The sequence below is a fragment of the Rhinatrema bivittatum genome, chromosome 4 (genome assembly GCF_901001135.1).
Source record: "Rhinatrema bivittatum chromosome 4, aRhiBiv1.1, whole genome shotgun sequence".
Lineage (NCBI taxonomy): Eukaryota > Metazoa > Chordata > Amphibia > Gymnophiona > Rhinatrematidae > Rhinatrema > Rhinatrema bivittatum.
In genome coordinates this window covers 86,457,239-86,472,705 of record NC_042618.1, presented here as the reverse complement: position 1 = coordinate 86,472,705, position 15,467 = coordinate 86,457,239, and the positions used below count along the sequence as shown (strand labels likewise).

Genomic DNA, 15,467 nt, shown 5'->3' with positions numbered 1-15,467 from the left:
TATGCATGGGCAAAAGTACCTGTGCATGTTAGTACCATAGTTACTTTAATCTCCACCCTATGCACGGGCAAAAGTACCTGTGTATGTTAGTACCATAGTTACTTTAATCTCCACCCTATGCACGGGTAAAAGTACCTGTGCATGTTAGCACCATAGTTACTTTAATCTTCACCCTATGCATGGGCAAAAGTACCTGTGTATGTTAGTACCATAGTTACTTTAATCTCCACCCTATGCACGGGCAAAAGTACCTGTGTATGTTAGTACCATAGTTACTTTAATCTCCACCCTATGCATGGGCAAAAGTACCTGTGTATGTTAGCACCATAGTTACTTTAATCTCCACCCTATGCACGGGCAAAAGTACCTGTGCATGTTAGCACCATAGTTACTTTAATCTTCACCCTATGCACGGGCAAAAGTACCTGTGTATGTTAGCACCATAGTTACTTTAATCTTCACCCTATGCACGGGCAAAAGTACCTGTGCATGTTAGCACCATAGTTACTTTAATCTTCACCCTATGCACGGGCAAAAGTACCTGTGTATGTTAGCACCATAGTTACTTTAATCTCCACCCTATGCACGGGCAAAAGTACCTGTGCATGTTAGTACCATAGTTACTTTAATCTCCACCCTATGCACGGGCAAAAGTACCTGTGCATGTTAGCACCATAGTTACTTTAATCTCCACCCTATGCACGGGCAAAAGTACATGTGCATGTTAGCACCATAGTTACTTTAATCTCCACCCTATGCACGGGCAAAAGTACCTGTGCATGTTAGCACCATAGTTACTTTAATCTCCACCCTATGCACGGGTAAAAGTACCTGTGCATGTTAGCACCATAGTTACTTTAATCTCCACCCTATGCACGGGCAAAAGTACCTGTGCATGTTAGCACCATAGTTACTTTAATCTCCACCCTATGCACGGGCAAAAGTACCTGTGCATGTTAGCACCATAGTTACTTTAATCTCCACCCTATGCACGGGCAAAAGTACCTGTGCATGTTAGCACCATAGTTACTTTAATCTCCACCCTATGCACGGGCAAAAGTACCTGTGCATGTTAGCACCATAGTTACTTTACTCTCCACCCTATGCATGGGCAAAAGTACCTGTGCATGTTAGTACCATAGTTACTTTAATCTCAACCCTATGCACGGGCAACAGTACCTGTGTATGTTAGCACCATAGTTACTTTAACCCATGCATTTTTGAAGGCCTTCCCAGGATAGGGATTGGTCAGGGGAGGCACTTACATATTTAGTTTTGGTTAATCAAAACTATCCCTTTGTTTGCTTAAGAAATTACCCACACAAAAAGCATGCTTGGGCTTATGCACTACTTTCCATGCCTCAACAATCAAAGCAACGTTATCCACATAGTTTTGCTTTGATTATTTCAGCACATCATGCGGGTAAAACCTATCCACAAGGTTTGCTGAAATGCATTTAGTTTAACTACCTCATAGCTTAGGGTTTTAAATAACTTTTAGAGAAGTTTCTGGAGTTCAGGTCTATTAATTAGGCAGGTAAGTATGGGCATTGCCAATTCCTATGGCTGGGAATGAGCAACATTGAAGGGATCTTCCCATTAAGATCTGATGGGTACTTTCGGAGTCAGGATGCTGGCTTGATGGACCACTGGTCTGACCCAGCATGGCACTTCTTTGAGTTGGGTTCCTTAAAGGGTGAAATTAATACACTGCATGGAATTTTGATTCCTTTTTATATTAATATTCAGTCAAATGTAAAATTTTGTATATAATAATTTATCTTTCTCTTCCTCCCTACAGTACCAGGGGTTGCTGAGTTTGCAGCATCTTTCAAAAGTGTAAGTGATCCTTTCATATTTCCTTTGTAAGTGTGCAAAGTGCTCCCTCCACTTTAGTAATTGTCTCCTTCCCCAGCTCATTCTCATTCCCCTACCTTACATTACATCCTCCCTATAGTTCAGCATTATAGTATGCAATTGTAGTTTTCCAAAGGTAAGTATTTTACATGGTTTCACACTTACAGGTCATGTCCTACAGAGCTAAAGTTTTTGAACCTAGTAGGTAGACAATCAACAACTATCAGCAGCTGTCAGTTCATTTGTTTTCTTGTGCGCTGTAGTGAGGAATTCTCCGTTCCTTCTTAATGGTTTTCTTTTTAGGATGTTTGATCATTTTTGTTGTTTGTATATTACTGTGTTTTTATTCTCAGTATATTTCAGATTGTTTGCTTGCTTAATTTATTAATTCCAGTTTCACACTAGATCACCAAAGCGCTCTCACTGTGGTACACTAAAACAAACATGCATGATGTAGAACATGCTACATAGTCACATACATAATGTGAACAAAAATATTCATAAGACAATGCAACCAATAACAGAAAACATAACATAAAATGAATTAGAACATAAATTGCCATGCTGGGTCAGACCAAGGGTCCATCAAGCCCAGCATCCTGTTTCCAACAGTGGCCAAACCAGGCCATAAGAACCTGGCAATTACCCAAACACTAAGAAGATCCCATTCTGCTGATGCAATTAATAGCAGTGGCTATTCCCTAAGTAAACTTTTAAAATAACACTCCTGCTCCCTCAACAGACCCTCATTAGTCAATGTTGGAAACATAGTATATGTTATGTTTTATTTGTATTGTTGTTTTAATTATGTATGTTAATTGTAAACCGTCTAGACGGTCAGAATTCTGACCAATTCAGGGTATATAAAAACTTTTAAATAAATAAATATAATAAAAACAAAAAAAAAAAACAAACCACTCAAAAAACTGGAGAATCATCTTTGTAAAGCATGTCCCGTCCCAACCAAAACCCTAAATCCGAATAATAAAATATTCCATTTGGGTAATGCAAAATATCAAGAAGGGATTAGCCAAAAGCTGACCTAAATAAAAGAAAATTATTACTCACCTGCTAATTTTCGTTCCTGTAGTACCATGGATCGGTCCAGACAGTGGGTTATGTCCCCCTTCCAGCAGATGGAGTCAGAGCAAAAACTGTAAGGACGGCCCCTAATAGGTTGGAGCACCCTCTGCATCCCTTCAGTATAGAGAATATCAAAGCCAGAAAGTACATGGTATGGATCAACAAATATGAACTTTGAACTGTAAACTCAATTGGAAACAGATAATTCTTGTATACAGACTAATAAAGCAGAAAACGAGCTGGGCTCAATCCAGACAGGGAGGTCATATGGACTGATCCGTGGTACTACAGGAACGAAAATTAGCAGATGAGTAATAATTTTCTTTTCCCTGTACGTACCCGGATCAGTCCAGAAAGTGGGATGTACCAAAGCTTCCCTATATAGGGTGGGCCGTGGATAGCCCAGCACGAAGAACTTGGGCACCAAAAGAGCCAAACTCTGGAGACGGAACATGCAAGCGATAATGACGCGCAAAAGTGTGCAACGATTTCCAGGTAGCTGCTCTACATATCTCCTGAGTAGAGACAGATTGGCTGTCCACGCAAGAGGTAGCCTGGGAGCACAGGGAATGAGCCTTGATACCCGCAGGAGGCATACGCCCAGAACTGATGTAAGCGGAAGAAATTGCATCCTTTAACCACCATGCAATGGTGGTTATGGAAGCCTTGCAGCCTCTTTTGGGACCGCCCCAGAGAACAAAGAGATGATCTGTCAGAAGAAAAGGATTAGTAGCTTCCATATAGTGGATGAGAACCCATTTTACGTCAAGTCGCTTGAGATCTCTAGGACTGTCCTCCGGGAAGGAGGGAAGCTCCACAGACTGGTTCAGATGGAAAGCAGAAACCACCTTGGGTAAGAAAGCTGGTACCGTGCGTAACGAAACTCCTGAGTCCGAAAAACGGAGGGAAGGTTCCCCGCATGACAAAGCTTGGAGTTCCGAGATCCGGCGAGCCGAGCAAATGGCTACCAGGAAAACAGTTTTTAGAGTGAGATCCTTAAGAGAGGCTCTGGATAGAGGTTCGAACGGTGGACCACACAGAATCCGGAGGACCAAATTAAGATTCCAGGACTGACACACGGAGTCAACCGGCGGTCTAACATGTTTTACCCCTTGCAAAAAACGGATAATGTCAGGATGGGAAGACAGAAGAAGTCCATCAGAACGACCCAGAATGACCCCGAGGGCCGCCACTTGGACCTTCAGGGAATTGTAGGCCAGGCCCTTCTCCAAGCCTTTCTGGAGGAAGGAGAGGACGTTGGAAATGGACGCCTGCCGAGGCGAGACATGCATATTGACACACCAAGTCTCAAAAACTTTCCAGACCAGGACATAAGCAATGGACGTAGATGGCTTACGCACTTGAAGGAGGGTGGAAATAACCTCATCCAGGTACCCACGCCTTCTCAACCTGCACCGTTCAAAAGCCAGGCCGCAAGACAGAAGCGATCTACCTGGTCGAAAAATACCAGGCCTTGTCGGAGGAAGTGCGGGAGATGTCCCAGCCGCAGGGGACCGTCCACTGCCAGGTTGACCAAGTCTGCGAACCACGGTCTTTGAGCCAGTTTCGGAGCCACCAGGATTACTGGACCCTGATGGAGTTCTATTCTCCGTAGTACCTTCCCCACCAGCGGCCAGGGAGGAAACATGTAGAGAAGAAGGTCCCGTGGCCATGGAAGGACCAGGGCATCTACTCCCTCCGTGCCGTGCTTCTGCGACTGAAGAAGTGCGGGGCTTTCGCATTCCATTGTGTGGCCATCAGATCTAGATGGGGAGTCCCCCATCGCCGCACTAGGAGCTGCATTGCTTCATCGGAGAGCTCCCACTCTCCAGGATCCAAGCATTGGCGACTTAAGAAGTCTGCTTGAACATTGTCCACCCCCGCAATGTGAGAGGCCGCCAGGCGGGACAGATGGAGCTCCGCCCACAACATCAACTGGTCTGTCTCTCGGGAGATGTGTTGACTTCTCGTGCCTCCCTGGCAGTTGATGTATGCTACTGTGGTTGCGTTGTTGGAGAGAATGCACACCGCTTGCCCTCGGACTAAGGGGAGGAAACGGTGCAGGGCCAACCGAACCGCCCTGGTCTCCAGACGGTTGATGGGCCATATCGCCTGGGGGTGAGTCCATTGCCCCTGAGTCGATTGCATACCACACACAGCTCCCCAGCTGGAGAGGCTGGCATCCATGGTGACAATCACCCACTGTGGAATCTCCAGATCCACCCCTAGCAACAGGTGGTCCAGGCTGGTCCACCAGCGCAGGCTGTGTCTGGCCGCGTCCAGGAGTGGAAGAGGAGCCTGAAAGTCTCGGGACACCGGCTTCCAGCGAGAGAGTAATGCCTGTTGTAATGGATGCATATGGGCAAAAGCCCACGGCACTAAGTCCTTAGGGGAAGCCATGGATCCCAGTACCTGAAGGTAGTCCCAGGCTGTGGGAATGGGGAGATCCCGGAAGTGTAGGACCCGAGCTATGAGAGAATCTGCTCGAGCCTGGCGTAGGAAGACTTTCCCTTGTGTGGTGTTGAAGTGTGCTCCTAGGAAATCAATCATCTGTGAGGGGGTGAGATGGCTCTTGGCAAGGTTGATGGCCCATCCCAAGGAGCGCAGGAGGTGGAGAACCCTGTCGACAGCCTGTTGGCACAGTTCCCAGGACTTCGCCCGGAGGAGCCAGTCGTCCAGATAAGGATGAACTAGGATTCCCTCCTTTCGGAGAGCAGCAGCTACCACTATCATGACTTTGGGAACGTCCTTGGCACAGTCGCCAGACCAAATGGCAGAGCCTGAAATTGAAAATGCTGTCCGAGAATCTTGAAGCGAAGGAAGCGTTGATGTGCTTGAAGTATAGGAATATGTAGATAAGCCTCCGTCAAGTCTGGTGAGGCTAGAAACTCCCCCGTGTGGACTGCCACGATCACCGAACGCAACGTTTCCATCCGGAAATGCGGGATCTTGAGGGCCCTGTTAACCATCTTGAGGTCGAGGATTGGACGGAAGGAGCCCTCCTTCTTGAGAACCACGAAGTAGATGGAGTAGTGGCCTGACCCTTGCTCCGGCAAGGGCACTGGGAGAATGGCCCCCAATCTCAGAAGACTATCCAGCGTCTGCCTTACAATGACTTGCTTCTTCACCGGGCCACAGGGGGAGAAGACACACCGGTCTCTTAGATGCCGAGCAAATTCTAATGCGTAACCGTGATTTATGATATCCAAGACCCACTGGTCTGAGGTGATCTTGACCCACTCCTCGTAGAAGAGGGCCAGTCGTCCCCCTATCTTAGGAATTGAAGAGTGGGTCAGCAATACTTCATTGTGTGGACCTGGGAGCCCCTTGGGCGGGGTTATTCCTGGATTGTCTTCGACCTCGAAAGGAATGGGACCAGGACTGTGATCAAGAGGAGGCTGGTTTCTGAGGAACTGATCTGGACTGACGAAAACGATGCTGGCCCCTGAAGTGGGTGCGAGTTGAGCTGAATGTCCTGTAACTCCAACGTTTATCTTCGGGCAACTTTGGCACTTTATTCTCTCCAAGGGACTGGATGAGCTGTTCCAATTCTTCATCAAAGAGCAATTTGCCCTTGAAGGGCAAGGAACTGAGCCGAGCTTTGGAGGAAGAATCCACTGACCAATTTCGGAGCCAAAGAAGACGTCTAGCTGAGATGGCAGAGACCATGGATCTGGCCAGGACTTGGAGGAGATCATACAGAGCATCCGCCCCATATGCAATTGCTGCCTCCAGGCGGTCCGCTTACCATGCTTCGTCAGGGGGCAGCTCTTGAGCCCCTAACAATTGCTGCATCCAACGTAGTCCCCCTCGTTGCATGAGAGAGCTGCAGACCGCCGCTTGGACCCCAAGAGCAGAAATTTCGAAGATTCTCTTCAAATACACTTCAAGTTTACAATCTTGGATGTCTTCTAGCGCGGTACCACCAGTAACCGGGATAGTTAGAACATAAGAACATAAGAAATTGCCATGCTGGGTCAGACCAAGGGTCCATCAAGCCCAGCATCCTGTTTCCAACAGAGGCCAAACCAGGCCACAAGAACCTGGCAATTACCCAAACACCTAGAAGATCCCATGCTACTGATGCAATTAATAGCAGTGACTATTCCCTAAGTAAACTTGATTAATAGCAGTTAATGGACTTCTCTTCCAAGAACTTATCCAAACCTTTTTTGAACCCAGCTACACTAACTGCACTAACCACATCCTCTGGCAACAAATTCCAGAGATTTATTGTGCGTTGAGTGAAAAAGAATTTTCTCCGATTAGTCTTAAATGTGCTACTTGCTAACTTCATGGAATGCCCCCTAGTCCTTCTATTATTCGAAAGTGTAAATAACCGAGTCACATCTACTCGTTCAAGACCTCTCATGATCTTAAAGACCTCTATGATATCCCCCCTCAGCCGTCTCTTCTCCAAGCTGAACAGCCCTAACCTCTTTAGCCTTTCCTCATAGGGGAGCTGTTCCATCCCCTTTATCATTTTGGTTGCCCTTCTCTGTACCTTCTCCATTGCAACTATATCTTTGTGACTGCGGACTATATCTTTGTGACTGCGGACTATATCCTCTTTGTGACTGCGGACACAGATGAATCAACGCTGGGTACTTTTGAGAAAATCCAAAGATTCTTCTGGAAGTGGATAAAGCTTGTCCATTGCTCTGCCGATCCTGATAGAACCATCAGGAACATCCCACTCTCTTGACAACAATTGGAGAAGCCTGGGATGAAAAGGAAAAGTCTTCGCCGGTGGACGGAGACACGCCAGGACAGGGTCCCTCTTCCTCCCAGTCATACTGGGCACAGCAGGCTCTTGCAGAGCCTCAGTATCTAATTCATGCAGGACCTGGAGGATGAGGGGGTCCAATTCGTCCCTCTGAAAGAGCCATAAGACGTGGGGGTCATCCCCGTCCAGTTGTGGCGTCGGATCGTCCAGAACCACGTCAGGATTCTGAGGAGGAGGGGGGGTCTGGATTGGGCGGTTGTGAGACCACCCGTACCCTAGAGGCTCCAGTTCCTGGTAATTGAGTGACCCCTGCCCCTGGAATTACAGGTGGTGCGGGAACTTGAATGAGTTCTGGAGAATCCCCACTCCCTTCAATCCTGGGGATTTTGGGTGGGGGAGGGAGAGCTGCTGCATCTTGAGAGAGGCGAACTAAATAGGCATTATGAATAAGCAAAATAAACTCCGCAGAGAATGGCCCGGTGGGGGGGCCACATTCAGCTGCCCCGATGTTAAATTAGCCTCGGGTGGAACCGCCGGAGTTAGAATCGATGGGGGAGGCGAACATCCGGAGTCGGCAGAGAGATCGGGAGGGAGAGAAGCAGGCAGCTGCACATCTAAGATGGCCGCTGTTCCCTCTTCAGATGGGAACGGGGCCGACCTCTCAGCGGGCGGGCGTGCAGAAGCGAGTGAAAAAGAAGGTCCCCCTTGCCTCGAGGAGCCCTCCCCACCGGGGAGGCACCTCGCACATAGGCCCTCGCGGGAGAGTCGGGACCTGGACTCCTCACAGGCGGAACATCGCGTTGGACGCGGCATGGGAGAGAGACAGAGCTAAAACTCTCCCGGAGGCTGTCAGCAGCAGCAAGACAGGAGACAGAGGAATGGCGCTTCTCTGTCTCAGCTGCCCCGAGGAAGCGACGTCTCAGGACGGGCTACTGGGGGGGAGAGGTTGGATCCACCAACGTGCGCCCCGGGACAGCTAACTTAACAAGGCTGAAATGAAAAAAGTACAAAAACTTAACCCCAATGCACAGATAGAGAAGAAAACAATTAAAAACTGTCCCTGACAGTTCTGCCTGCAAGCTCAGAGATGGGAGTAAATTAAGACACTGAAAATTCTCTCTTTTTTTTTTTAAGTTGATCCATACAGAAAAAAAGAACAACACTGAGGAAAGTAAAGAAAGGAAACAACACCTATCCAACTATACTGGGGAACCGCAGATGCCACCTTTCATCTGCTGGAGTCAGAGTAATACTGAAGGGACGCAGAGGGCGCTCCAACAGTTTTTGCTCTGACTCCATCTGCTGGAAGGGGGACATAACCCACTGTCTGGACTGATCCGGGTACGTACAGGGAACCAAGAATTTATGACTTTACGAAAGCCACAAAGTCCTGGAGTAACCTCACATCTGGCGGCAAACAATTCCACAAATGTGGACCCATACAGCTAAAGGCTCCAAAATAAGTGAAATAATTTTATTCGCACATTGATGCATTGGCTGTTGTTCCATATGTAGGACATGTAAGTCCCACTGTCGCTTCTCGTGACCCTGGGCAAGTCAAGTTGCCCTCCATTGCCTCAGGTACAAACTTAGATTGTAAGCCCTCTGGGGATAGGGAAATACCTACAGTATCTGAATGTTTGAAGTCCTGAAAAAAGTGTGAAAAGCAGAGTATAAAAATCTAAATAAATAAATAAATAATTTCCATGAGTGAGTTAGCTCACTTTATTACTTCCATTTTAGCGTACAGTTTTTGAGTGCTAAAACCTTTATTACATAGGAAGCAATTTTATTTATTTATTTATTTATGAACTTTTAATATACCGACATTCGTAGGACCCATCATACCGGTTTACAATCAACTCATGTAGAAAGGAAAGAGAAATTACAAATAACATGCAGGGGGGAAGGGGAGCAGAGATGGGGGTAGGGTGAAAGCAAGCGCGTGAGGAGCGTGAAGAACATAGGTAGTGGAGAGAGGGAGAAAGGAAATATAAAATAGGAACAATAATAATGGAAATTAACATAATCGTAACAATCCAATGATTACATAGTCAACATATCATATCATATCATAACATGTCATATCATTCCATAGGCGATAATTACATAGGCTACAGCATTACAGGTAGCGGTTGTGAGGGGTAGAAGGAGGGTTTAGGTCTGATTGGCATCAGGGTAGGCCTGTAAGAAGAGCCACGTTTCGATGCCTTTTTTGAAGTTGGGTAAAGAGGGTTCGAGGTGGAGAGAGATGGGGAGTGAGTTCCATAGGGTGGGGCCAGCGATGGTAAAAGCTCTTTCTCTGGTGAGGGAGAGATGAGCAGTGTGTAGGGTTCCTGCGAGGGTGGCTCTGGAAGGGCGATTGAGGCACGGAAGTGCGGCATTTCCTTGAGCCATGCTGGGTTGTTTTTCTAAAGCTCATTATGAAGGACAGTGAGGGCTTTGTATTTTATATGGAAGGGGATGGGAAGCCAGTGCAGGTCTTTTAGGACTGGGGAGATGTGTTCTCTTTTGCGGGTGTCAGTGATGATTCTTGCCATGGAGTTCTGCAGGATTTGTAAGGGTTTAATTGTCGAGTAAGGGAGCCCTAGAAGAAGGGAGTTGCAGTAATCTAATTTTGATAGAATGGTAGACTGCAAAACTAGGCGGAAGTCTTGGGCGATGAGGAGGGGTTTCAGTTTTTTGAGGATGTGGAGTTTGTAGAAACCCCCTTTTAGTAGAGATTTGATATTTTAGCGTATAAAAAGTGAATGCTAAGCCTGAAGTAAAGCAGTGCACTAAGCCTAGCAGGTCTTTACTTCAGCCCCTAAGATTGCATGATGATAATGCCCTACCTTCTGTATTCCAAAGGGTTAAGTCTTGATACAAGGGAAGGGCCATTCTAGTGATAATGGAGCTTCAGGATGATTTAAGACAGACATCTTGGGACCTTCACTTATCCCTGTAGGTTGTACTTGATGAGTCAGAGCCTTGAGACTGTCTTATTCCTGACTCATATATTCTGAGCAGGATTCCTTGGCTTTCCTCTAACTTTGGCTTCAGGTCCTTGATATTTTGGGCAGAAGGAATTGCACGTCGTCCGCATATATATATAAAATTTAGGATCCAGACTGGAAAGCACTTTACACAATGTCAACAAGTGTAAGTTGAAAAGAAGAGCCAGTAAAGATGAACGTTGCGGGATACCAGTTGTAATCTTCTTTTGATATGATAGCGTATTATCTATTTTATCTTTTAAAAATGATGTAAAGCATATCATACCCTCCCAGTTATTCCTGCTTCCATCAGTCTGTTAAGCAGTTTTGAATGATGTATAGTATCAAAGGCCACAGTTAATCTAATACTACCACCAGATATTATCCTGAATCAAGTCATCTTAATATTCTGTCAAAAAATGAAAGAGAAAGTGATTTGGTGTTCATTTTTTTCTGAGGCCAAACTGCTTTGTATATAAGATGTTAATAGTTTCGATATACTCAATTAATTGTTTATATACTATTTTTCTATGATTTTGGCTGGAAAAGGTAATGTGGCAATAGGTCTGTAATTGTTCAACATTGTGGTGTCAGCACATTTTAAGTCTACAGGTACTTCACCTTCAGCCAGGTGCAGGTTTACTGTTTTTACAATAGATCCTGCGATGGTCTCAGATACAAGTTTTATATACTTTATCGGAATAGCATCTAATGGATGCAGCGCTGGATTACGTTGTGTAATCAGACATCGTACTTCCAAACTAGATGTCGGCTCGAACTCAGACCATGTGGCTCATTCTGGGTACTAGGAATGTGTTAAATTAGGAATTTTATCAATACAGAAAGTATAACATACTCATTGCATTCAAAGGATGGGAGAGGTGAACAAGCATCTTGTGTTTGAGAGTTTCCTCTACCAGTCATCAGCCAGAAGTTTCTATCTGCTCTGCCAAAGTTTTCTGGACATACAAAAGTTTGGGCTTCTAGGATGTTTTATTGGTTTCATATTTGAATCAGTTGCCTCAGCCTTTTGTCACAAAAACTTTGAAGAACTGCCCTATATGTGAATGCATTGAAAATACTACTTGTAGGAAGTAATTTACATCTGTCTTCCCTTTATTTAATAGCCAATTGCCAGCTCACCTCCCAAATGGATGGCAGAACTGGAAAATGACGACATTGATATGTTAAAAGGTAAGCTTAGTTTATAACAGACCACTTAAACTTCTCAGTTTCATAGCCCAAAGAAATGAGGAGGGATGCATTTAGATTGATAAATGTTGATTAATTCTCCTAGGTTTTATGGCTTTTTCACCAAAAGAACTATTTAAAACATTTTGTTTATTGGCATTTTTTCTAATTCCTAAAGAATCTCGTTCCCTACCCAGGATAGTGTATGTATTCTTTCTCCTTAATTCTGCACTGTTTTAGGTAGGTAAGCTTACCGAGGGAGGGTGTAAGAAACTCCCTGAGAACAACGTAAAAGCAGAGGCCACCGCTATCTGTACTGCTCCTGCTTACGTCATAACCCAGCAAGGGATTCTGGAGACCAGGGCCCTGGCGGAAGCCTCCAGAAGCAAATACAACTGAATTGTAAATTGTTTTGTTAAACTGCATAAACCAGCTTTGTTCTGTTTATTATTGATTTTTGCCAGAGTTCAGCCTGCAGTCTCTTCTCTGCCTAGTCCTGACCTCTCAGTACCACGTATCGTGCTAGAAGTGGGATCAGCAACAAGGATTCCCTCCCGGTCAAATCCTCTTTCGGAGTTCCCCAAGGATCCTCTCTCTCCCCCACCCTCTTTAACATCTATCTTCTCCCCCTATGTCATCTACTCTCAAGTCTTAAGGTCACACACTTCATATACGCAGACGATGTTCAGATTCTGCTGCCAATCACTGACTCCATCTCCAGCACCATCAACTTCTGGAACAATTGTCTACAGTCCATAAACTCACTCCTATCTAGCCTTAACCTAGTACTTAATACGTCAAAAACAGAACTTTTGCTTATCACTCCAGATGAGAACCTTCAGCCTACCAACAACCTAACCTCACCACCAATGATCAATTCCACTCAAGTAAGAGACCTTGGGGTCACCTTAGACAAAAGGCTGAACCTCAAAGAATTTGTCAAGAACACAACGAAAGAATGCTATTATAAACTACATATTCTGAAAAAGCTGAAACCTCTCCTGTATTTTCAGGACTTCAGAACAGTCCTCCAAACAATACTATTTTCCAAAATCGATTACTGCAACTCTCTGCTTATAGACCTTCCAACCATTACCACAAAACCTCTACAAATGTTGCAGAACTCCGCCGCAAGGATTCTTACTAACACCAGCAGAAGTGAACACATAACACCCATACTAAAACACTTACACTGGCTCCCCATCAGATCCAGAATCATTTTCAAAGTGCTAACTATAACACACAAGAACATCCATTCACAAACGTCGCTAGATCTAAGCCTTCCACTTCGCCTACACGAGTCTTCAAGACCAATCAGAAACAGATACTTAGGCACCTTACACGTACCTTCAGCCAAGTCCTCACTTAAGAAACGTGCATTCTCGACTGCCAGCCCCCTTCATTGGAATGCCCTCCCCACGGACATTCGCCTCGAAACGTGTACTCGAACATTCAAAAGAAACTCAAGACCTGGCTCTTTACAAAAGCCTACACTTAAAGGTCTAGCTCAGAACCACGTCCCAGAACTTGAATCATTCTCGCTTTTATAATCATATCAAACAACTCCTAATTTTTATCCTTGGTCTCACAATTCCAAATCATTAAATATTTGAGCATGCTACACCAATACCTCTTAATCCAGATGTAACCTCAGTTTTTGAAGTCTTCACTCCTATAGAAATAACCGCCAGTTCTTATTTACTTAACCCTATTCTGTAGACGTAAACTTTTCATGAAGACTGTAATCTGTAAGCACCTGTATTTATTATAAGAATTTGTATTTACTATTTATATTTATTATTTAGCTATTAACATTGTTCTGTTACCACTTGGTACTATTTCTCTCCTTTACCTCAAACTCTAAGTTCCTACTAAGTTAGCCATGTTATTTATACCCAATCGTTGGATGTAATTGTATATTTGTTTAATTGTTCAATCTGTTTGATGTAATTTTCTGTTCCTTGTTCGGTGTAAACCGAAGTGGTATGCACTAGTGCATGAACTCCGGTATATAAAAGCCTTTAAATAAATAAATAAATAAAGTGGGATCCCTGTGCTAAGCAGGAGTCACAGAGATAGAAGAATGGAAGTCCATTACCATAGGCCAAGGGGACTATCCCCTCGTGAAGCAGCGAGACTAATTCAATTAGTAAGGGCAGGACAGGCCACAGAGGGGGGTTTTTTGTGTTTGGTTTTCCTCTCCTTCACCTGGAGAGTCAGCAGTTTCTGATTGTGCAACTGGAGAAACAATGAATATAGAGCAGGTGATACAGGGCCTGGAAGAGGACCAGCAGCAGCTACAGAAGATGATACACGGTTTACATAAACAGTTCACCCAGCAAAAAGGGAAGCTGGTGCAAATTGTTCAAGCCATATAAGCTGTTACACACCCAAGATGAATTTGTTAGCTGACAGCCAGATTAAGATAAAGGCAGGAGAGGATCCGCAGCTCTTCCTGTAAAACTTTAGAACATAAGAAATTGCCATGCTGGGTCAGACCAAGGGTCCATCAAGCCCAGCATCTTGTTTCCAACAGAGGCCAATCCAGGCCATAAGAACCTGGCAATTACCCAAACACTAAGAGATCCCATGCTACTGATGCAATTAATAGCAGTGGCTATTCCCTAAGTAAACTTGATTAATAGCCATTAATGGACTTCTCCTCCAGAACTTATCCAAACCTTTTTTGAACCCAGCTACACTAACTGCACTAACCACATCCTCTGGCAACAAATTCCAGAGCTTAATTGTGTGCTGAGTGAAAAAGAACTTTCTTCCGATTAGTCTTAAATGTGCTACTTGCTAACTTCATGGAATGCCCCTAGTCCTTCTATTATCCAAAAGCGTAAATAACCGATTCACATCTACTCGTTCAAGACCTCTCATGATCTTAAAGACCTCTATCATATCCCCCCTCAGCCGTCTCTTCTCCAAGCTGAAAAAGTCCTAACCTCTTCAGCCTTTCCTCATAGGGGAGCTGTTCCATTCCCCTTATCATTTTGGTAGCCCTTCTCTGTACCTTCTCCATCGCAACTATATCTTTTTTGAGATGCAGTGACCAGAATTGTACACAGTATTCAAGGTGCGGTCTCACCATGGAGCGATACAGAGGCATTATGACATTTTCCGTTTTATTCACTATTCCCTTCCTAATAATTCCTAACATTCTGTTTGCTTTTTTGACTGCCGCAGCACACTGAGCTGACTATTTTAAAGTATTATCCACTATGATGCCTAGATCTTTTTCCTGGGTGGTAGCACCTAATATGGAACCTAACATCGTGTAACTACAGCAAGGGTCATTTTTCCCTATGTGCAACCACTTTGCACTTGTCCACATTAAATTTCATCTGCCATTTGGATGCCCAATCTTCCAGTCTTGAGAGGACCGCCCGACTGTCGGCTTGGTCAGAAGCCAGTTGGATTACGTACTTGACTACTTGCTTACGGGCAGAAGGCTAGCAGCCTTCAAGTGGCCAGCCTGGATGAAAGGGCTCCTATGCGGACCGTCAAGGCTGCTGTTCTAAAGAGAGCTGGTAAACCTCAGAAACCTGCCGGCAGCAGGTTTCGAGAGGGCTTCCTGCAGCCGGGGAGAGCCCCCAAAATCTGTTCTGTCGTTTCAAGGATTCCAGCTA

At 45.0% G+C, this 15,467-nt stretch overlaps 1 protein-coding gene across 1 annotated transcript in view; it reads left to right on the top strand.

The window, feature by feature from the left end:
• The window catches only part of LIN52 (lin-52 DREAM MuvB core complex component), a 268,699-nt gene that overhangs the window by 61,101 nt on the left and 192,131 nt on the right, over positions 1-15,467 (top strand). Inside the window, exons 3-4 of the mRNA XM_029598442.1 lie at positions 1,802-1,839; positions 11,769-11,835. Coding sequence (XP_029454302.1) covers positions 1,802-1,839; positions 11,769-11,835 — 105 coding nt within the window. The remainder of the gene's footprint in view (positions 1-1,801; positions 1,840-11,768; positions 11,836-15,467) is intronic.